This window comes from Gadus macrocephalus, chromosome 5, assembly GCF_031168955.1.
Source record: "Gadus macrocephalus chromosome 5, ASM3116895v1".
Taxonomy (NCBI): Eukaryota; Metazoa; Chordata; class Actinopteri; order Gadiformes; family Gadidae; genus Gadus; species Gadus macrocephalus.
In genome coordinates this window covers 18,459,405-18,481,931 of record NC_082386.1, presented here as the reverse complement: position 1 = coordinate 18,481,931, position 22,527 = coordinate 18,459,405, and the positions used below count along the sequence as shown (strand labels likewise).

At 51.7% G+C, this 22,527-nt stretch overlaps 1 protein-coding gene across 2 annotated transcripts; it reads left to right on the top strand.

Moving 5' to 3' along the window:
• Nucleotides 1-1,720: 1,720 nt before the first annotated feature.
• Nucleotides 1,721-12,863, top strand: slc8a3 (solute carrier family 8 member 3). 2 transcript variants are annotated; one of them, XM_060051509.1, is made up of 2 exons: nt 1,721-2,108; nt 10,634-12,862. In XM_060051509.1, exon 2 carries the CDS (start codon nt 10,722-10,724, stop codon nt 12,510-12,512), a length of 1,791 nt encoding a protein of 596 aa, XP_059907492.1. In that variant the 5' UTR covers nt 1,721-2,108; nt 10,634-10,721; the 3' UTR covers nt 12,513-12,862. The 2 variants fall into 2 exon arrangements, with proteins under 2 accessions (XP_059907492.1, XP_059907493.1); XM_060051510.1 differs by lacking the exon at nt 1,721-2,108 and adding an exon at nt 3,651-4,118 and having other exon boundaries at nt 10,634-12,863.
• Nucleotides 12,864-22,527: the final 9,664 nt, after the last annotated feature.

Genomic DNA, 22,527 nt, shown 5'->3' with positions numbered 1-22,527 from the left:
AGTGCTACGGCTTTAGCCAATGCTACAGTATAAACGTTAACAGTAGCTAGGGCTACGGCTGTAGCTTCTGCTACAGTATAAACGTTAACAGTAGCTAGGGTTACGGCCGTAGCTTCTGCTACAGTATAAATGTTAGCAGTAGCTGTTCCAGTATTCTTGAGCCTTTGAAGTGGGTCTGCAGAGGGGTGAGGTGTGTATAACGGCATCACACTCACAGATTCCTGAGTGGGCCCGTTTTATAAACAGAGACAATCACTGGCATCTGACCATGTTATGTTTAGGTGTGTGTGTGTGTGTGTGGGGGGGGGGGGGGGGGGGGGGGGGCTGTGCGCACTTGTATGCAAGTGTTTTTACCATATATTGTTTCATTGAATAGGTTTGTTTGTGTCTTTGTGCGTGTGTATGTTTTTATGCGTGTTTGTGTGTGTTTGCATGTGACCAGCGGTACATGGCAGTTCAAAAAACGCTAATTGCCCCTTTCCAACTGAACGAAACAGCTGGAAATATTAGTTTCCATTAGTAATATTTTGTCCCCTCTCGCCTCCTCCCTCTTCACTCGAGTTCTCGCGGGGAGGAGGCCTGCGTGTGTGTGCGTGCGCGCGCGCGTAGTGCGCGGTGCACCGCGGTGTATTTGGGCCCAGCGGTGCAGGTTTCTCCCCCAGCTGATAGTGTGATGACGTAGCACGTGCGCCGACTGTTCCGTTGACTTTTGGGGGGAAAGCGAGCGCGGAGGGATGACCGTCGCTAACCGGAGTACATCTGACCGTTGCACATCGCTCCGTAACACACACACTCACACGTAAACACACACACACACACACACACACACACACTCACACGTAAATACACACACACACACACACACACGCGCGCGCGCGCGCGCGTAAACGCACACGCGCGTACACACACACACACACACACACACACACACACACACACACACTCACACGTACATACACACACACACACACGCGCGCGCGCGCGCGTAAACGCACACGCGCGTACACACACACACACACACACACACACACACACACACACACACACACACACACACACACACACACACACACACACACACACACACACGGAGAGCTACCAGAATCGACTCGAGGAGCACCCCGTCTTATTAAGCGAGGCTAAATCAGGAATAATAGCGTCCTTTTTACGGCCGAGGATGCGGCCGTAGTGAGGAGCACTGCCGCGGTTGGCTCTGTGCGGCACACAGCGGGAGACCCGAGACGTTCAGCTGGACTCCACCGCGAAGGGAGCCCGTATACCGGGACCGGAACCATAGACCTCCTCCTGCGCTATCGCACACGAGGAGGGAGGAGGAGGAGGAGAGAAGACGTAGGAGGAGGAGGAGCAGACGGAGGAGGAGGCAGAGGAGGAGTAGACGGAGGAGGAGAAGACGGAGGAGGAGGAGGAGGTAGACAGCTGATTCACGGCTCGCGGTGGAAAGCCGTGAGGTTTCATCTCAAGGCTGCGCGAGCCCCAAAATAACGACCCGCTCGCTCTCGTCACCGACGGCTCACCGAACGGTGCTCGTGGACAGGAGGAGATCGGAGAGGAGGGCGCTAAGGAGAGAGAGAGAGAGAGAGAGAGAGAGAGAGAGAGAGAGAGAAGAGAGAGAGAGAGAGAAGAGAGAGAGAGAGAGAGAGAGAGAGAGAGAGAGAGAGAGAGAGAGAGAGAGAGAGAGAGAGAGAGAGCAGAGAGGAAGAGTAGAGAGAGAGAGAGAGAGAGAGAGAGAGAGGAAGGAGGAAGAGTAGAGAGTGCAGCGAGAGAGAGAGAGAGAGGGAGAGAGAGGGGGGGAGGACGACAGGCGATCACCTATCACCGCTTGATCGCCAAAACGCTGGAAATTGATCCGGCTCGCGCGGAACCTGCCGTCGTTTCACGAGGAGGACGGATCGTCTCGAGCTCGCGATTTTTTTTTTCTGTAGCGGCGGGAAGCGGAGGAAGGCGGCGCGCGCGTGAAGAAGAAGAAGAGGTTTTATATAACGGATTCAAATCCACGCATACTTCGCGAGGAGAGAGGCACGGGCACACGGAGCCGGAGCCTGGTCCTCGTGCTACGCGCGCGTGAACCGTCCGGAATACAGATCCAGGTAGGCTGGGGGGGGGGGGGGGGGGGGGGGGCACGAGGGGCTGTGACGTGGGGGTAGGGCGATCCCGGGGATTAATTAGCCCGCCCGCCGGTGATTAGTCAATCAGTAGCCCTCGGCTCGCGAGGCCATCGGAAGTCCGTCAGTGCAGCTCGGATTATGGCGTTAGATTATTATTAGTGTATGATTGTTATGATCACGGGACCCGGTCATCACAGCCTGTGACGTGACGGCCCTACCTTGTCAAGGAAACAGCCGATGACACACCGGGTTAAATGCCCGTTTTGTTTGGTTTATTGGCCCGTCAGCGGGGGGAGGGGGGGGGGGCTTCCCGTGCAGTGCAGCCCCCCCTCCCGGAGCCCGGGGCGGGAGACGCTGCTCGGACATCACAATCGTACGAGCCTCGTAATGGGCGTGACGTGAAATAATTGGTGTTTTACAACACGTGAGATCCACGCAGGGCCCCGGGGGCCGGGGGACTCAGGGGGCCGGGCGGCTCGGGGCCCTGGGTTCTGGGGGCGGAGGGCTTGGGACGGCTGGGGGCGGGGTGCTTGGGACGGGAGGGCTCGGGGCCAGAGGCTGGGGGCTTGGGGGCCGGGGGCTCGGACCCACGGACCCGGGACACGCCAGCTGGCGGTGTGTGGGTTCCCTCTGTGTTGAGTGTGGACCCCCGCTGGGCAGGGCCTGACCCGGAGAGGGACTCCCGCGCCCTGTGGAGTAGAGGTAGACTGATCGATAACAGATATGGAGGTTGGTGTGTTGTGGTGGGCTGTGGGCCCTACGATCCGAATGACCGGGAGCTACCGCCCGGTGCTACGGGGAGGGATTCCCCCCTCGAGACACCGAGGCTCCGGGGTAGAGAGGTAGTGAAGCGGGTGCCGGTGGGTCTCTCGTGCTCCGGTGGGACCCGGGTTGGTTGGTTGGAGACAGGGGAGAGGGGGTTTGGGCCGGGTGGGGTGACTCGGAGGCTGCGGTTGGTAGTGAGGAGGGAGGAAGAGGAGGGTGCATGACGACGCGCGAGGCGGATCCTCGCCGGTGATTAATCAGCAACAGCTGAGCGGGGGGTCTCCATGTCCCCTGCTGAGTGCGTGTTACCGCCCTATCAGGTGGCCGCCTCTAGAAGGACAGCCTTACCTTCCCGAAATAGGGAAGGAGAGAGAGGGAGGGGAGGGGGAGGGGAGGGAGAGAAGGAGCGAAAGATGGAGGGAAGAAGCGGGGAGAGAGACTGAGAGAGAGAATGAGAGAGGGAGAGGGAGAGAAATAGAGGGAGGGAGAAGAGAGAGAGATAGAGAGAGGGAGGGAGGGGAAGGGGAGAGAGAGAGGGATACCCGTGTTCTCACCGTCTCGGTTTCCATCGTATCCCTTTTCAACTTTCTCACGGGTTCCTCCCGGTCGTCGCCTCCGTACCAGACGGGCTCCGTTTAACGGAACTCACAATTATTGACACTTGTTTAAAACAGGCTGCGATTCGGAGCGTCAGAGCAGCGCCTTTACGCACGGATCTGAACCCACTAAAGAGTAAAGACCCCCCCCCCCCCAGCTAACTAGCGGAGCTGCGAACAAACGCAACTGTCAATCAACTTGATGGTCGTGACGGTCGACATGCCTTGTGTGCTGCTGATTAAAATGTCGTGTTCTTAACGAACAGGTGTTGTGGTTCAGTGCGCCATGCGAGGTTCACATGGTGCGTACAACCAGTAGCCTGATCACATTTTGATTTACGGAGCACACGTGGGGAGAGGAAGCTGTTCTTTTGCAATATTGACAAGTCATTTTAAACTATCCTCAATCAGTCGATCGACAGGCAATCACTCAATCGATCCATGACTCGGTCGTCAACAAAATCACGACCACAACACGTCGCAAAATGAGGCTTTTCGAGAAGTTTAGCGATTACGGCATAGCATGCCTTGCTCATTAACTTATTTTACACGGAACTTAAACGCAGCCTCATTCTCTGCAGCTATCGGCGTCTCAGAGGGATCCGAGCCTACACCTCTAATTGGACCAAAGGTGAAGCGCATTTGAATACATCAGAATATGACTTCATGTGTGTGATTCGTAGTCGCGCTTATTTCATGGTTGTTTGTTATGACCCTATATGGTGAGAAGCTACACAGACACCTAGCATGTACACTCATAAACTATACATGAACTAATCACACACACACACACACACACACACACACACACACACACACACACACACACACCAAAGAAGATGGACTACCTCCCTCACTCACTCACACACGTGCGTGGGCTACTGTGCCTCCAGCTTTGACAGGTAAAGTGTGAGTGTCTGGTGTGTAGGCTCTGTCAGGCCAGCCGGGTGGGATCAATAGGCCTACAACGGGTCGTGTGGCTCATCGCCCCCTTCTGTAGTTAACCCCTGGAGGTTGAATGGATTAACCGACTGGGGATAGCGGGAGTGTATCTTGATGAGGCTTCATCCTGGAGCACTCTGGGTACAGGCGGCCATTAGTTACACTGCAGCTTTGAGCTTCGCACCCGCCATCTCCAGGCGGTCACACTCTGGGTACGGGCGGTGATTTAAATAATTTTTCTATGCTACTTCTGATGAAATGTTTCAAGCAAACAACGTTTATGAATGGTTTCTTCTCCACATAATGGACAATGGACACCATATAAGGTTTTATTTGTTTTTAGACAGGTTAAAGACTACAAGCATGGCCACTTTGCCTTTTCCGCTAAAGCCAAGACAGACCAAAGTTTTACCTGGGTCAATTAAAACATGTAGGCGTGGCTTATTTACCATTCCGCCCACTTCCAATATAAACTGTTTTTTTTACCTGTGTTCGTGAGATGCCTCATGAACCACCTCCAGAACTCTTTTACCTTGTGTCTCTCTTGGAATAAACCACATGTTGAACATTTACTACTCCGAGTCATCCCTAACCCGAGTCGACCATACCACAAAGGATCAGATTAGTCTTTCATTAGCGGCCACCGCAGGTTCAGGCTTTAAGGACCCTCCATTAGCTGCGGTTTGTAACGGCTAATCACACTCACAACTTTTGGTATAATATGTCAACTTTAAACGTTAAGGACTCTCCATTAGCTAGACTGAAGCTTTAAGTTTTAAGGCCTCCTTATTTGTGGCGGAACGTCTCTTTTTATTTTTTATTGTCTTCGTAAATAATTTCGACACTGTAAAGCATGCAGATGCTGTTAACCAAATTCGTATGCATAATAGATTTCAAAGAGTAAGAAAATCTCAGCAACAAGATTATAAAAAACGAGTGAATCTTGGAGATAGTAAATTCCAGCTATGAAGTCTTATTTAGAGGATACTTTTATCCTCCAAATTACAACGAAGTGCGTTTGATGTCCTTAATGAGCAGGTATGGAGTGTGGGGATCTTAGTCTGGGAGAGTGACAGCCTTGCCTAGCCACTACAAACAAAATTATTCACTTAGTCTATCACATATCAAAGATCCTCAAGCTATATTGTAAGGTGAGTTGTTTTCTCTGACAACAGACCAGGAGAATCCGGCAAGTATTTATCTGATAAAAATGTGAAACTGAGACAAGCAGGTCGATCCATTTCCGATCAATTATTAATTATGATCCATCCATTCTGTGTTGATCGACTTGTGCACTCGGGTGAAGCAAGAAATAGTTCGGGCGTGAACCGAAACACGTTTGACTGTGGCAGTGGGAGTGAGACACACACACACACACACACACACACACACAGCGGGTTCGGTACGGTGTGGATAGCCTCACGCAATCGATTTGTCGAACAGCCGGATCATTGATCAGTGTAGCGTATTTGCTTGTGAGTCATTCTGAAGACGGGTGATCGATTGCACCCGACGCAATCAGCAGCTGTAATCGCTCATTTAATCAGTTTCCCCATTTCAGCTGATACCACGATGAGGAATGGTCTTTTTATTAGCAAAGGCAACTCTTAAAACATACGTGGTGTCCTCCTCCGGCGTTAATCACCTTGTGATTAATTAAGGTTGCTAATGGAGGCCGCTGCTACTCTTCTATCTACAACCTTGATAGTAATTAGAGAGTCCTCCCTCCCTCCATGTTTCTACCCCACTGCAGTCTCTCCTCGGTTTCCCCCCTGTGAGGGGAGAACGAGGGGGACGGAGGAGGGGAGGGGAGGGATGGAGAGAGCAAGGTGGAGAGAGAGAGGGAGCATCGAAGAGAGAGGGAGTGAGGATGGAAGAAATGGAGAGAGCAAGGATGAGAGAGAGAGAGAGAGAGAGAGAGAGAGAGTTGGAGAAAAAAAGGGAGCCAGGAAGAGGATGAGTAGGAGAGAATGGGAGATCAAAAGAGAGGATAGAGGGATGGAGAGAGAGAGAGAGAGAGAGAGAGAGAGAGAGAGAGAGAGAGAGAGAGAGAGAGAGAGAGAGAGAGAGAGAGAGAGAGAGAGATGTGGAGAGAAAGAGGGAGGGAGGAATGACGAGAGAGTAGGGATAGAGTGTCAGCAGTATTCGTGGTCGTGCGTGCGTGCGTGTTCGCCTGTGTGTGCGTGCACGTGCTCACGGGCATGAGTAATATGATTTATTTTTGCCTCAAATTAAAGTTTTGAATTTTGCATGGGTCTTAAAATCCATTCTTTTTAAATCCATTATTTAAACTAATGCCTGAGCACCTTTGCATAGCACTGTATACTATTACATTGTGCTCAATTGTGATCCATGTTCCCTGATCTGGCTGCAAGGGCTAGCTGTCAGCATTAGCTATTTTACCACTCTCAGATTCAGTAAGTGTAGATATCTAGCATTAGCTATCTTACCATAATCAGATTCTATAGGTGTAACCATCAGGAATCTTTGGAAGATTTATATATTTTATGTGAAAAATGAAAAATTAATAACTGTATGATAGCAGTAGGTTTACCATCTGTTTAGGGTGACAATCAAAACACATTCATATTATAGCCTCATTCTTGGGAAGAGTTCATTTCACAACAACCTCCTAACAACAACATTGAACTCCCATGTCGCACATCAGTGGTACCTCAGGGAGCCAAGCAGGTTGCCGGGCAACCAGAGCGATGCTATGTTCCATCTGGGGGGGGTCCGTCGGGATGAGGTGGGTGAGGTGTGTGTGTGTGTGTCTCTCAAGACAGAGAAGGGGCGTGCACAATTTCTGGAAATATTCCAGCCTGCATGTACTTTAAGCGAGCAGAAATTCAGTAACCAAATCCAGAAACGGATCAAAGGTAATCCGCCGGATCAGGACTGGGTGCTACAATGGCCCGCCTCCCATATATTCCCGGGGGGATATATTTACATGAAAGCTGTGTCGTGGTTGGAATACCTTGGCTCCGGTTCTGGATTTCTGGATGAGTTTACTTATGATTTGGCTTCCTTAAGCGGTGGCTTGTAGGCTAACAATTCGTGACTGACTGATTCACAGAAAACGGCGCAAACAATGAGTACATTTCAAGGGACTGGGTATGATAGGGAGCCTAGTGGTGTAGGTGTTGACTCCCACCAAAAGGTTCTGGGCTCGTATCCCGATTCTCCCTGAGAGCATCTTAAACCTGCCTAATCACTTCCTGCTCTTTCACGGCCTGTATCTTCAGCACCTAAACACTTCCACACCAGAGCTTCTTCAGATAATAAATAAACAAGTAAATAACCAACATAATGTTATATTAAGTGTCTGTGGGGGGCCGGGGGCCACATGTCTTTATATAGATATAGATAGATATGTTGTTTTATTTCAGACTTTATTTCAGAATTTTGGCTGTTCAAAAAAAATGGTCTTTTCGGAATTTCCCAAAATAACCTCAGATAAAATCCCTTGAGAATTCAACTGCTATAAAATCAAATGATGATTTTTATAACGGTTGCTGCAAACGCAGATATTAGAGGACCTTCTCTAAGGTGAAGGCTATAAGGAGGAATGTAGAGTTAACAACATAAAAAGGCAGGCTCTAAGACTATTTTGTAGAGCTGTCAAGCGATTAAAATATTTAATCGTGATTAATCGCATTAATGTCATAGTTAACTCACGATTAATCGCGATTAATCGCAAATTATTTTTCTATGCTAAATATCCCTTGATTTTTTTGTCCCATAATTCTTCTCATTTTAATTCTCTAATCAACATGGTGAAGTGCATCGGCTTGTCTTGTGCAAATGATTTTTTATTGATAACAACATTGGCATATACTGATCAAAACAGGACGATACAAAAAAAGAGCCTATAGTGCAATTAAACGACTGCTTTGAACAAATGTCATTTGAACATAGCAGTCAGGCTACTACTTCTTTGTTTTGAGCCAAAGAAAAAAAAAAAAAAAAAAGTTTTTTTTTTTTTTTAAATAAAATATTTGCGTTAATCGCGCGATATTTTTTTTAACGCCGTTAAAATTGGTTTGCGTTAACGCCGTTAATAACGCGTTTAACTGACAGCTCTACTATTTTGTATATGAGACCAATAACAAACACTAATAGTAGCAGGGCAATATGTTGTATGGTGAGTGCCCTGAGGCCAGAAAACCGTGGCGGCGTTTTGGCTCATTTGGCCCCTAAAGGTCACCCCTCCAAACAGCCACGGGAACATGAGACGCACGCCTTTTATGTAACTAACGCTGGATGTACGTTGATCTACAATTAGCCCCACAAAGGTTAATGGAATGACGGAAGAATGTAATGAAGTTTGCAGGCCTCGGGTGGCTTACCGGCAGAATGATTAAGTGGCCTGAAAAAGTGTTCATCTCCCAGGGAGATAATTTTAATTGAACCGTAACACAGTGCGCCATGGTGGCCCCTACGTGCAAAGGCCAGGGAGGGGCCCCATTCAACCCCGGGACCGATTAAAGAATCAAAGGAAGGGCCGTTCACCCCCCCCCCCCCCCCCCCTCCCAATCAAGGCCCCCGAACCAGCTAGCGTTTAGATCCAAGATGGAATCAAAATGGCATCTTGGTGAAGTAGGCACATTGGGCATAGGGTGGCACCACGGTCAGACGGTTCTCCTCAACCTTTTATTAGTCCACACAATGCCTGTGTGCTCACCCCCGATAGTGCTCTCTCTGCCGTTCTTCGCGGTAAAGTGGGGGAACGAGGCGAAAAATGCTGAGGTTTACGGTTGATTAGGAAGAGGTATCTTCTGTTGGAGTTCCCCCTCCTCCTTTCTGGCTGTCTCTCTTTCCTTCCTGTTCTGCTCTTTTTCTCTCGTTTTCATTTCTCTTTTTTTTTTTGCACATTTTGCATTTTGGACAGTGCTTAGTTTGGTAACCTGGCAGGGCTGCTGAGCGAGCCGTTCACCTCCGAGCCCGGAGAGCCGTACCCCTGGGGTTTCCGACAATCACCCCCATAGCTTCAGCCTCCTCCTTGTTTGGGCAAGTAGCCCATATCTGAACTCAAAATAGACATGCTTGGAAACGACTCCACAACCATTGGTTTATTTTAGCCCAAAAAAAAGAAACCCCCCCCATAATGTTATCGCCAGTGTGAGTGGAAGGAAGAAACAGGCCAGAGTGTGGCATGTTTATCTAAGAAAGAGTGTTTTCCACCCCACTGCTCATTGAAGACACAAAGGCTCTCATGGATGTGTGTGTGTGTGATGTATGATCGCAGAAAACCCACTGAGGTTCCTTGTAATGGTGGAGTCATCTGAATACTTCAGGGCCTCATATGAATTCACGACGTTTCTCCCATCGCTGCATACATGGTGTGCATGGCTACACATGGCGGTTGGATAAGGCAGCTGTTACTTCAAACAATGTAACAGCCGCAGGCCCGCGAGAGAGCTATTGCGTTGTGTTATTTGAGTAATTATTGCACCACTGTGTAAATAATTTGAAACCATATTCCATAATACTACAGAGGCCGCCGCCGCATGTTCAGAATGACTAAATCGACCCAGCATTATGAGCCTTTTGGTGGATGCTTTATCCCAACGCGTTTTACAATACATCCGTAGCAAGGGGGGGGGCCTGGTGGGAATCTAACCCCCAACCCTGGCAGTGTGTTGATGCCTTGCTCAGTCTAAGGGTTCAAGTACATAGGATCATTCGACTATAAAAATATATAATAAAAAATTATAATACATTTACATTTAGGGCATCTGCATATGCTTTTGTCCAAAGCAACTTACAATGAGTACATTTGTCAGACGAAAGAGTAACGACAATATATCGCTGTCGGTACAGTAAGGATGTACTGTATATAGAACCAAGTGCCAAGCACTAACAATTCTTAGGTTAACCTATTCCAAAGCTAGCTAGGATAGGATGCTGCCCAATGCTAGGTACTATTTCTAAGTGCAAGGACATACAACATACAATTTGTGTGTTCATTGAGAAATATATCTCACAAAAATAATAATGTCCATTGTAAGACGATTCAAAGAGATTCTTTCTGAGGATGTTCTTCTTGAAACAACAAATCCGTTACAGCAGCTGAGCTTTACCTCATCCAAATCGAGGTCTCAATTTGTGGAATAAACTCTGCCTTTAGACTGTTTGACGGGTGAGTTAAATGCAGATTATTTAAATACTCACCTTCGTTATGGTTTCTCTGTTGACCTCCAGGTGGCGTGTGGAGAAGAATCACAGCCCAGTGCTGGATCCCGGAGGGAGCCTTAGTGTGGTCAGGAACCCTTGACAAGAAGGAGGGTGCATGGAGGGCTCAAGGCCGGTAAAGCTGGGGTCATCCACCACCCTCTGGTTGGGGCTGGTCTCCGCCACTGTAGCCGCGGTCTGCGCCGCTGACTCCCAGACCACGCCCAGCCCCTTGCTACCCTCCAGTGGCAATGGCACCTGCCGCGGGAACTACAAGTGTCGACCGGGCATCATCCTGCCCATCTGGTACCCCGAGGACCCCTCCATGGGGGACAAGGTCGCCCGGGTCATCGTGTACTTTGTGGCCATGATCTACATGTTCCTGGGGGTGTCCATCATCGCCGACCGCTTCATGGCGGCCATCGAGGTCATCACGTCCCAGGAGAAGGAGATCGTCATCAAGAGGCCCAACGGGGAGACCACCACCACCACCATCCGCGTGTGGAACGAGACGGTGTCCAACCTCACGCTGATGGCGCTGGGCTCGTCCGCCCCCGAGATCCTGCTCTCGGTCATCGAGGTGTGCGGCCACGGGTACAACGCCGGCGAGCTCGGGCCCTCCACCATCGTGGGCAGCGCGGCCTTCAACATGTTCGTGATCATCGGCCTCTGCGTTTCCGTCATCCCCGAGGGCGAGGTGCGCAAGGTCAAGCACCTGCGGGTGTTCTTCGTCACGGCCGGCTGGAGCGTCTTCGCCTACATCTGGCTGTACATGATCCTGGCCGTGTTCTCGCCCAACGTGGTCCAGATCTGGGAAGGCCTGGTCACGCTCGCCTTCTTCCCCATATGCGTGATGCTGGCCTGGGTGGCGGACCGGAGGCTGCTCTTCTACAAGTTCATGCACAAGAAGTACCGCCACGACAAGCACCGCGGCGTCATCATCGAGACGGAGACGGACCGGCCCAAGGGCATCGAGATGGACGGCAAGATGGTGAACTCGCACTTTGCCGACGGCGGCGCCAGCAGCAACCTCATCGGACAGATCGAGGGCAAGGAGGTGGACGAGTCCCGGCGCGACATGATCCGCATCCTGAAGGACCTGAAGCAGAAGTACCCGGAGAAGGACATGGACCAGCTGGTGGAGATGGCCAACTACTACGCCCTCTCGCACCAGCAGAAGAGCCGGGCCTTCTACCGGATCCAGGCCACGCGCATGATGACGGGTGCCGGCAACATCCTGAAGAAGCACGTGGCGGAGCAGGCCAAGAGGAGCATCAGCGTGCAGGAGGTGCACGTGGAGGAGCCGGAGGAGTACGTGTCCCGCATCGCCTTCGACCCGGCCGTCTACCAGTGTCTGGAGAACTGCGGTGCCGCCATGCTCGCCGTCACCAGGAAGGGCGGCGACGTGGACAAGACCGTCTACGTGGATTACAAAACCGAGGACGGCTCGGCCAACGCCGGAGCCGACTACGAGTTCAGCGAGGGCACGGTGGTCTTCAAGCCGGGCGAGACCGTGAAGGAGATCAGCGTGGGCATCATCGACGACGACATCTTCGAGGAGGACGAGCACTTTTTCGTGCGCCTCAGCAACCTGCGCGTGCTGGAGACGGAGGACGAGGTGCTGTCCCCCAACAGCCTGCCGTACCCCATGGCCATGCTGGGCTTCCCCAACGTGGCCACCGTCACCATCCTGGACGACGACCACTCGGGCATCTTCACCTTCGAGAGCGGCTTGGTGCACGTGAGCGAGAGCATCGGCGTGATGGAGGTGAAGGTGCTGCGGACGTCCGGCGCCCGCGGCACGGTGGTGGTGCCCTTCCGCACCATGGAGGGGCTCGCCAAGGGTGGCGGGGAGGACTTCGAGGACACCTACGGGGAACTGGAGTTCAAGAACGACGAGACCTGGTAAGAGAAACCTTTTTTAATCTCCTCGTTCCCCCGTCTCGTGGTCCGTCGATCGCAGGAGGCTTTCTTGCTAGCTGGGGTTTCTGGCGGATATAATGTCGGTCATTATATTGGTTTTGTCTTCTTTTTGTGCTTTTGTGCGACTGTAAAGGCTTCATGGCCTTCATTAGTTTGTATTGATCCATGTATTCTACTTAGTTACTTATTTACTGCAGCATCATCACTCCAAACTGAGAGGTTATGTGTTGAGTAGCTTCTACTCTGTAGGTATACCGCCTTGACTCTGTGTTAGTATTGGTTTTGAGGAATGAGTTGTGTTGCAACCACGGCTTCCTTGAATCATTGTGTGTGGTCACATACTTGCAGCCTGCCCCCCCCCCCCGCCCCTTGCTTCTAAAGATCCCATTCCCTATGGGGTCAGGCAGGGTTTCGGTTCACCCCTGGACAAATGTCTTTGTATCCCCATGTTGCCCTTTGTGAGGAGATGCTGCTCTCATTAGAGGTCTTTGATAGGATTGGTCACACAAGAGTGGCGGCGGTCGTTCCCTCAGGAGCCCTCGGCCCGGTGCCTCGGCTCCCCCTGCGTTTCCTGTTTGGTCGCGCCGCTAACACACTTGCTCTCTAGCGCTCTGCGTCTGTACACTTATGTTTTATTGGATTATATCACACCAGACGTCGCCACAACAACATGGATTCTTTGATGATACATTTGATGCGTAAGGGGTTCACAGGTTGAATACGCATCAGCGTCATGACAAAAAAAAAAAAAAACTAGCTCGGGAAGCCCAGGCGTCGATGTCCTCTCACGGGGGGGAAGATCCACATGTATTTTGGTGACGAGGCTTTTCCTCATGCGTCTTCACGCCGTTTTCCACCCTGCCACACGCCGGAGGGAGCTGGCTGGCTCAGGGGCGCCGGGGCAAGAGCCGCATCACACCTCCAGCGAAGCGCTGAGCTTTGTACTTCACAGCTGGCTCCCCGCACACATAAAGGACCGCGGGCCGGGCGGCGCAGTGACGTGCCTCTACCACCACGCTCTCCTTCACCGGCCAGAGGGGACACACTAACCCCCTGAGCAGTGTGAGGGGGTCGGCCGGCCCCTGGGGGTCCGTGCAGGTCCCCTGGCTCTTCCAGGCGTGCGTCATAGCAGTCTTTCTGGGGCCTAGAGGTCCCTAAGGCAGGGCAGAACTAGTCACTGAGGGGGGAGAGTGAAAGAGGAAGGAACTGCTGTTGTTGGCGATGTTGGCGATGTTGTTGGCGTTGAGGAGAGAGCTAGCGGAAATCGGTGCGCTGGTTTTGGTGGGTGTTGTACTGGTGTGAGTTAGTGTTGCGTGGTGCTGGTCTGAGGCAGTCGTGTGTGGTACTGGTGTGAGGTAGTGTACTGGTGTGAGTTAGTGCTGTGCAATGTACTGGTGTGAGGCAGTGGTGTGTTGTACTTGTGTGAGGTAGTGTATTGGTGTGTTGTACTGGTTTGTCGTACTGGTGTGAGGTAGTGGTGTGAGGTACTGGTGTGCTGTTCTGGTGTGAGGCAGTGGTGTGTTGTTCTGGTTTGTCGTACTGGTGTGAGGTCGTGGTGTGATGTACTGGTGTGCTGTACTGGTGTGAGGCAGTGGTGTGTTGTACTGGTGTGTTGTACTGGTGTGTTGTACTGGTGTGAGGTGGCGGTGTGTTTAGTGGAGGGTGACGAGGCGTGAGGGGCTCTTACCGGGAGAGGCGAGGACTTGACACGCTGAAAATTGATAAATTCCAGCGAGTGGGGGAAGAGAATCTGAGGATGTGTTCAAATAATTATCACTTCACACTGTTCACTGAGCAGCGAGCAGACGCTCTCTGGATTCAGCTCTCTGGTCTATTCCGGGCCCCGCGAGGGCAGGCACCTGAAAACACGTCGGAGAGCTCGGCGAACGCAGCAGTGACGTTCGTTCCAAATTGTTCTATTTATCCAGGAGCTGTCGGATGAGTCGCGGATTCAAACAGTGTTGCCAGATTGGACCAGATTTCCCAGATCTCATGGCCAATCTGGCGACGCTGAATACACACAGTTTTTTGGCGAAAAAAAAAAAAGAAGAGAAAATTGTAGTAGTAGGGTGAAGCAATCGATGCATGTCCACAATTGATTTTATATTCATCGGCTTTTTATACACACGTGCACCAAGTGGAACAGCCCAATGTTTTCTAGAGATTAGAACAACAAACACCGCCGAGATGAGTGCAGCGCTAGATCCCTGCCCACCAGCCATACGTAACACCGGCCTCAACCTACTTGCGATGTATTCGACGGCGGTGGGCCGACGACCCGGATGAATACATGAATATGAATGAGTGTGTGAGACCGAGCGGAGGGTGGTCGGACATGACACTTCCCCCCCCCCCCCTCCCCCCTCGGCCCTCCGACTTTGGCTTAATGAAACCGGTCCCAGGTGTCCGCTGGTCCTCGTATCAAAGGCTGGAGGCCGGGGGGGAGGGGGGGGGGGGGGGGGTATAGATGACCTGTCAGATCGAGGAAGTGAGATCAATGGCGGGGGTCAGAGTTCAGACGGGTGGCGCTCAGAGCCTCTCTCATTAAGATCTAAGGGGCGGCGCCGCTCCTCCTTTAAGGAGCTGTCATGTAAACCCGGCCCCCGAATGAGGAGTGGTTGCTCGGAGCGGCGGCGGCGGGGGCGGCGGGGGCGGCGGGGGGGCGGCCTCGGGCGCTACACGCACACGCTTAGCGGGACTATCACAGGAAAGCATCACTCGACTTGGCTATGAAGCTAGGCTTGTAGGCTATAAGGCTACGCTGGGAGGCTAGGAGGCTGAGATAGGCTAGTGATGCAGAGATTAGCTAGCAAGGCTAGGCTAGTAGGCTAGTGATGCGGGGATTGGCTAGCATGGCTAGGCTAGTAGGCTAGTGAGGCTGGGATAGGCTAGGGAGGCTTGGATAGTAGGCTAGTGAGGTGGGGATAGGCTAGGGAGGCTAGGCTAGTAGGCTAGTAAGGCTGGGATAGGCTAGTGAGGCTGGGATAGGCTAGGGAGGCTAGGATAGTAGGCTAGTGAGGCTAGGATAGTAGGCTAGTAAGGCTGGGATAGGCTAGTGAGGCTGGGATAGGCTAGTGAGGCTAGGCTAGTAGGCTAGTGAGGCTGGGATAGGCTAGTGAGGCTAGGATAGTAGGCTAGTGAGGTGGGGATAGGCTAGGGAGGCTAGGCTAGTAGGCTAGTGAGGCTAGGATAGTAGGCTAGTAAGGCTAGGATAGTAGGCTAGTGAGGCTGGGATAGGCTAGTGAGGCTAGGCTAGTGAGGCTAGGCTAGGCAAGCAAGGCTAGGATGGCAGGCTATCAAGTATTGGCTGGTGAGGCTAGGATAGTAGGCTCAGGAGGCTATGAGAGAAGGCTAGTAAGGCTATTCAATTTGCACGACAGCGAGTGTCACGTGTGTGTATCTAGTAATGGAACGTGGTCCTTTAAGGGAACACAGTGAATATATCCGACCCGGTCACGCAGACGATGCGGTCCACTGTGAAAAGACAGGAAGTGAAGGCCACTCACTGTCCCGCTGAACACCGACGTCACGTTAGCAAGCGGCTCACGTGCGCCAAAACAACACAGCCGCCGCCGCCGCCGGCACCAAAGAAAGATCCGCGTGGCCTCCAGGTAATCCCACGGCAACCAGAGCTGAGCGTCGCTCTCCGAGGCATCCATTAGGAACCCAAACGGAGGGGAGCGCGCGTCAACGCGGCGTCTTCCTCCAGGGGCATTCTGGGAAGATTCATGACAGGACGCTCCCTAAGAAGAAGAAGAAGAAGAAGAAGAAGAAGAAGAAGAAGAAGAAGAAGAAGAAGGAGGAGAGGCGACAGGAAGTGAATGTGTGTAGTAGTGGCAGCCTTCGCCGACGGCGTGAGTACACCGCTGTTTAGAAACGCTCTCCTCGGGGCCCCTCCCCCCCCCCCCACCGCCGTCCCCATCGCCGTCCCCACCGCCGTCCCCATCGCCGTCCCCCCCCAGGATTAATGCGACTCCCTTCCCATCGCATTCATAATTCACCCGCTGACATGAATGTAAATCGACAGCGGAAGAGCTGCTTTCGCTCTCATTTGGGAGTTTGCTTGTGTATTTTTCAGGGGGGAGGGGGGGGGGGGGGGAGGGGAGGGGGGGAGGGAGGGGGAGGGGGGGGGGGAGGGAGCATCAGACCAGAGGGAGGATTCCCTGTCTGGCAGCACTGGAGGCCAGCTTGTCTCTTCATGCTACTAATTTAGTCTTAATTGCGCTGAGTGAATGAGCGATGGAGATTGCTCAGGGTATGGAGGGCAGCGGGGGGGGGGAAGGAGGGGAGAGGGGGGAGGGGGGGGGGCGGGTGGGGGGGGGCCTTGGGGTATCCTTTAGGACAATTAGGACCACATTACGCCCCTGCTCTTCTGCTCCTCTGCTGCTCCTCCTCGCTCGCCCTCCCAGGCGCTCGCGCTCTCCGCTCTGCGCGGCTGCGGGCCGCCGCCGTCCGTCTCTGTTGACACACTTGCGGGGTTCATTGTTAGCGGCTCGCCGGGTGTGAGATGGGTAATGGCCGTGATCCGGGGGGCTCTGCTCCACTTCTGGTCAGCCCACAAAGGCTCTCCATTCACGGAGGAGGCTGGATGGGTGCAGGTGGTGGAGGTGGAGGAGGAGGAGGTGGAGGTGGAGGAGGTGGTGCTGCTGCAGCCTTAATGGATGTGAAGGCCACCATAGACAAACGCTCAGTCTCCAGATGAGAAGGTTGTGAATGAGGATAGCTGTGGTTCGGTCCGGACTGTAAAGTGACCGGCCTCTGGTTATCGTTTATCATTGCGCTTCGCCTCGACACACACACACACACACACACACACGCACACACCCACAGCTGGTCAAACACTTACGACATCAACACGCATAAACAGCACCAACACTTGCTTCACTTCACATGCAGGAAATGCAAACACAAATCCACATACATTCCTCTCCTTTTCCTGATTTGAATTCCAGTCCAATCAGGACAGATCCAGCGCTCGTTGGCTAACGTTAGCATGCAGTAGCAACCATCTCTGCAGAAAAACCCAGTAGCAGTACTTAAAGTACCGTCCAAACACATGAAGTTATCTCCAGCACAAGCTGTACCCATCATGCCATCGTGGTGCCAAGAACTCCAGTGATCGGTGTCTGTAGCGTTGCAGCGGGAGGATTCAGAACCAGGGGAAAGGTTTGTTTTGGTGATTCAGTTGTCTGAAGGAGAAGACAACACAGCTGCTGGGAGGGAAGCCACATCCCCTGGAGAGAGGCCGATGTTTAGCTAGGGGCTTCTGGATTCATAAACCCACGGTGTGGTGCGCGGCGGTCGGCTCAGTGTCACACGGCGCCGTTGAGATTGTGGTCACGCTTAGTGGAACATGCCCCCCCCCCCCACCCACCCCCCCCCCACCCCCCCTTACTCCGACGCATGTAACCATAAACATGCCTCCGGCTTGGGTAAACACCGTCAGGTGAGAGTTATTTATGGTTTCTTTTTATTAAATGTAAGCAACAAAAGCAGATGGAGGGGTCACACAGGGCCGTGACCAATCACAGTCCATAGAATAGATTGACGTCCTTGTTGATGTAGCGTACGGCTGTAGGGCGTTCTAGGGCGACGGTTTTTAATGGCCGCCTCGCGGGTCAATGTCATGGTTTGACACGTGGATTAGCATATATTAGATGCAGAGCTGAGAGGAATTGTCAACACGCGAATGGAGCTAAACCAACATTCCTTTCCGACACTGTAGAGATGGACTGATAGTCTTCAGTCGTGATTTGAGACCGTTTTTTCTGTCGTTTTAGCGCTTTTACCATCGGTAACTAGCCAAACTGCGTTCCCAACCAGTGACTAGGCATCCGTCTGCACCGTTAGTAACTAGCCCAACCACTTTTCATGTTTTCATGAGCAAGGCGCCAGCGGTAAGCCCCACAGTTGGGCTCTGGGTATGTTGTACGTCCTGGCACTTAGAAACGGTGATTGTTAGTGCTCGGTACCTGGTTGTATGAACATCCTTACTGTACCGACGGCGATATATTGTTTCTCTTTTTCTAGACGAACATACGTTATTGTCACTCGCTTTTGGATAAAAGCGTCTGCTGAACGCCCTGAATGTAACAAACGCACAGTAGCTGTCCAGCCCGCCGTGGGAGGGTTTGATTATCTCGTGTGTGTGTGTTCTATATTCGGCCACCACCACGCCCTACGTCCGTGAGCCCGGGTGTCTCAGCTGAGATGCTCCGCTTTGCTCGCCCCTGTCAATCATCCTGACTGACGGCCTCGCGTCTCCCACTGCTGACCAGTCACGTTTCCCCCCCCTCGTCGACACTCTGCGGTCCTGGAATAGACCCAGCGGGGGCCGTAGACACCCCCGACTCCGAGGGCCGCAGACCCCTGGTCCGCTACGGAGCATCATCCTGAGCCTTCAATTAGATTCAACTTTATTTGTATAGGCCTTTAATAACAAGTACAGTCTCAAAAGGCTGTATGTTTATGACACCCCCCTGCCCTGACCCTAGCCCCCCAGGGAGCAAGAAAACACCCCCTGAATAAGCAAGGAAGAAATCGTGAGAAGGAACACAGAGTGGGGGATCCCTCCTTCCAGGGATGACAGGAGTTCAATGGGTGACATATTTGACACACATTCCATCCATCCATCCATCCATCCATCCATCCATCCATCCATCCATCCATCCATCCATCCATCCATCCATCCATCCATTCATTCATTCATTCATTCATTCATCCATCCATACAAACATACATACATACACACATACTGTACATACAAACAGCAAAACATTCACTTTTAAATCAGGGATGTGTGATTGGATAGTATTGTGAAATACAGAGTTTAAACTCACTAGTGGCGTTCTGGTATTGGTGGGGGGTTGGTTCGTATTGACCCTCTGCTTCCTGGTCCTGAGGGTCCTGGCCTGCGTTTGGACGACGCAGTGGTTGGATGTGACCACTCTGATAGGTGTCATCTGCATCATTAGAGTCAGCCACGCACGCAAGCACGCACACACACACACACACACACACACACACACACACACACACACACACACACACACACACACACACACACACACACACACACACACACACACACAGAGAGAGAGAAACAGACACACACACAAATGTTTGCACATAATCCCTTAACTGCTTTCCCCTTCCCCATGACAACAGACAAACACAGTCTCTCTCTATCATAAACAAGTTATATATCTCTTTTTTCCACACACACACACACACACACACGCACACGCACACGCACGCACACACACAAACTCTTATCTAACTTCATCTTTGCCATGACAACACAAAAACACACGCTCACTCCCTGAATCCCAACCTCTCTCTGTTCCACACAGACACCCTCTGCCTCTCTCTGTCTTTCTCATAAACACGCACTCGCGCACACACACGCACACAAGCACGCACGCACACACGCACACACACACACGCACACACGTAGGTGCAGAGGCAGTAAATATGTGCCGGCTCTGCGGGTCCTACCTCTTTCGGGAAAGCAATTAAGTTAAAGCTTATTTATAACACAATTCAGACCACCAGAGCCCTGTGTGTGTGTGTGTGTGTGTGTGTGTGTGTGTGTGTGTGTGTGCATGTGTGTGTACGTGTGTGCGTGTGTGTGTGTGTGCGTGCGTGCGTGTGCTCTGATATTTGAGTCGAGATACATATTTCCAGATCAACGTTGTCAGTGTGTAAAGCCTAACAAGTTTAAGATTGAGTTTAAGTGCAGAACATCAATTTGGCGCGCGACGGGTGCAGGGCCGCACGGGGCAGAATAAACAACACCTAATTGAATCGGAATTTAAGGGACAGCCAAGCGCTACGGCGCCGCTGCCGGCGGTCTGAGGGGCTGGATGTAGTGTTGCCCGGCAACCCCAGAGATGCTTGGCAACCCCCTTCCCCCCCCCCCTCCCCCCATCCTCGGGGGCATATCAGGTGGCCAAGGGGTCAAGGGTCAATCGCGTGCGACGTCTCCCTTTTCTCCTGCAGGACTTTGGGCATCGAACCCAGTGCGTTCTGAGCGGGGGTCGATCGCCGCGGAACCCACTCCTTTAGGATTGCTTTCACCACATAACCTCATACCCATCTCTCCCCCCTTCCTACTTTTTTTTAATCTTTTTACGAAGAGACGTTCTTATAAATTTTTTTTTATTTTGTGTTCACTCTGTAAAGTGTCTTTGAGTGCTTACAAAAGCGCTATATAAATCGACCCCAGCCCTGTATTATCATTATTATTATTAATATTAAGACTATGCTGTTCCCTTCTCCTCAGAGGGTACGCTCAGTACTCCCTTCCAGGAGTGAAGTCGATTATTCCGACTAAAATAGATAACACTTGCTTCAGTTTTTCCATAGTGCCACAGCAAAAGAACATATCCAGAATGCCTTAGTGTCTTCATAAGTCCCCCCCCCCCCCCCCCCCCCTCCCCCCCCTCCTCCAAACAGACACGCATAAAACTCTCAGACATATCTTCTATCTCTAGTCCACACGCCCTTGTTTGGGCATGTGGTCTCTGTCTTTATGGTCAGTGCTAGTATGGTATTCATCTTAATAGAAGGATAATGTCAGCAGTCAGATAGGAGTTCAGTTGTTCAGTTAATAGTCCTTCTGCTCACTCCCTCAACCACACAGTTTATTCCAATATTCGATTTAGATAATTTAGTTAATTTGGTTAATTTAGGTGGCCTCATCTGTATGTGTGTATGTACGTAATGCATGTATTTTGGTGGGAACTTGAGTTAACTGTAGCATTGCAGTGTGTTTTGGCCGGAACTTGAGTTAACTGTAGCATCGCAGTGTGTTTTGGCGCGAACGTGAGTTAACTGTAGCATTGCAGTGTGTTTTGGCGGGAACTTGAGTTAACTGTACCATTGCAGCGTGTTTTGGCCAAGACTTGATGTAACTCTAGCAGTGCATTGTATTTTGGCGGGAACATGAGTTAACTGTAGCATTGCAGTCTGTTTTGGCGGTAACTTAAGCTAACTGTAGCATTGCTGGGTGTCTTGGTGAGAGCTGCAGCTACCTGAAGCAGTGCTAGGTGTTTTAGCTGGAGCTTGAGCTTCTCGTACTGCTTCTCCGTGTTTTGGAGGGGATTGGCTCTTCCTGTGACAGAGCTGTGGATTTGAAGAAACGTTTAGATTTTAATCTTTTTTCAAAGACTCAATTTCACTTGTCATGCAGACGGCGCATTCTTCACATTAGCGAGGATGATTTTTTGGTTCACAGCCGGGGGGGGGGGGGGGGGGGGGGGATTCTGAGATTAATTACGATAAAACACCACGGGCGAATTGTGAGGTTGCAATTGATGTCTTCACCTAGATGGGATGTCTGCCTCAGATAGCGGTTAGCTGGCAGCCACGTTGCCATGGCGCCCGGAAGGCGGGCTTGCTGATTAGCGGCGCTAATGATGCTAGGCTGCGCAGGTAGCGGCGGGGTCTCTTGAGGGGAACCATGGAAACGAGAGAGAGCGAGGCGCGTATTGCTTCCTGTGCGACTCGTGGGCCGGTTCTCGGGGGGGTCAGGTGTGCATCTCTGCCGGTGTGTGCGTCGACGTACGTGTGTGTCTTCATCATTCAGCTGGTTCTGCTTTGTGTCTTTGCATGTGTGCGTGTAGCGCATGCTCTGGTGAGATGTTGGTCCCTGTTGAATCTGACACCGAGGCGTATGGATTGTAGTTTGTCCGGCCCCCCCCCCCTGATATCACCTTTGGTGGTTATTGTTCCCCTAAAAAGACATTTTAGGGGAACACTTGACCTAAGCGTCGAATCGCCCCAGCGATCCGTTCATTTCCTGACGGGCTAATTACATCACATCCTGGACGCACAGCCATTAGCGGCATCACTCTTGGTGCGGGCTCCGACCCATCGCGGGGGGGTCGCCATGGACACAATATCCACACTCGTGGACGATTGAGACATTCTAATTAACTGTTGATTGGCAACGACCCGAGATTAAACTTAATTGCGCCCTGCCAAGCGCACTGCGTTCA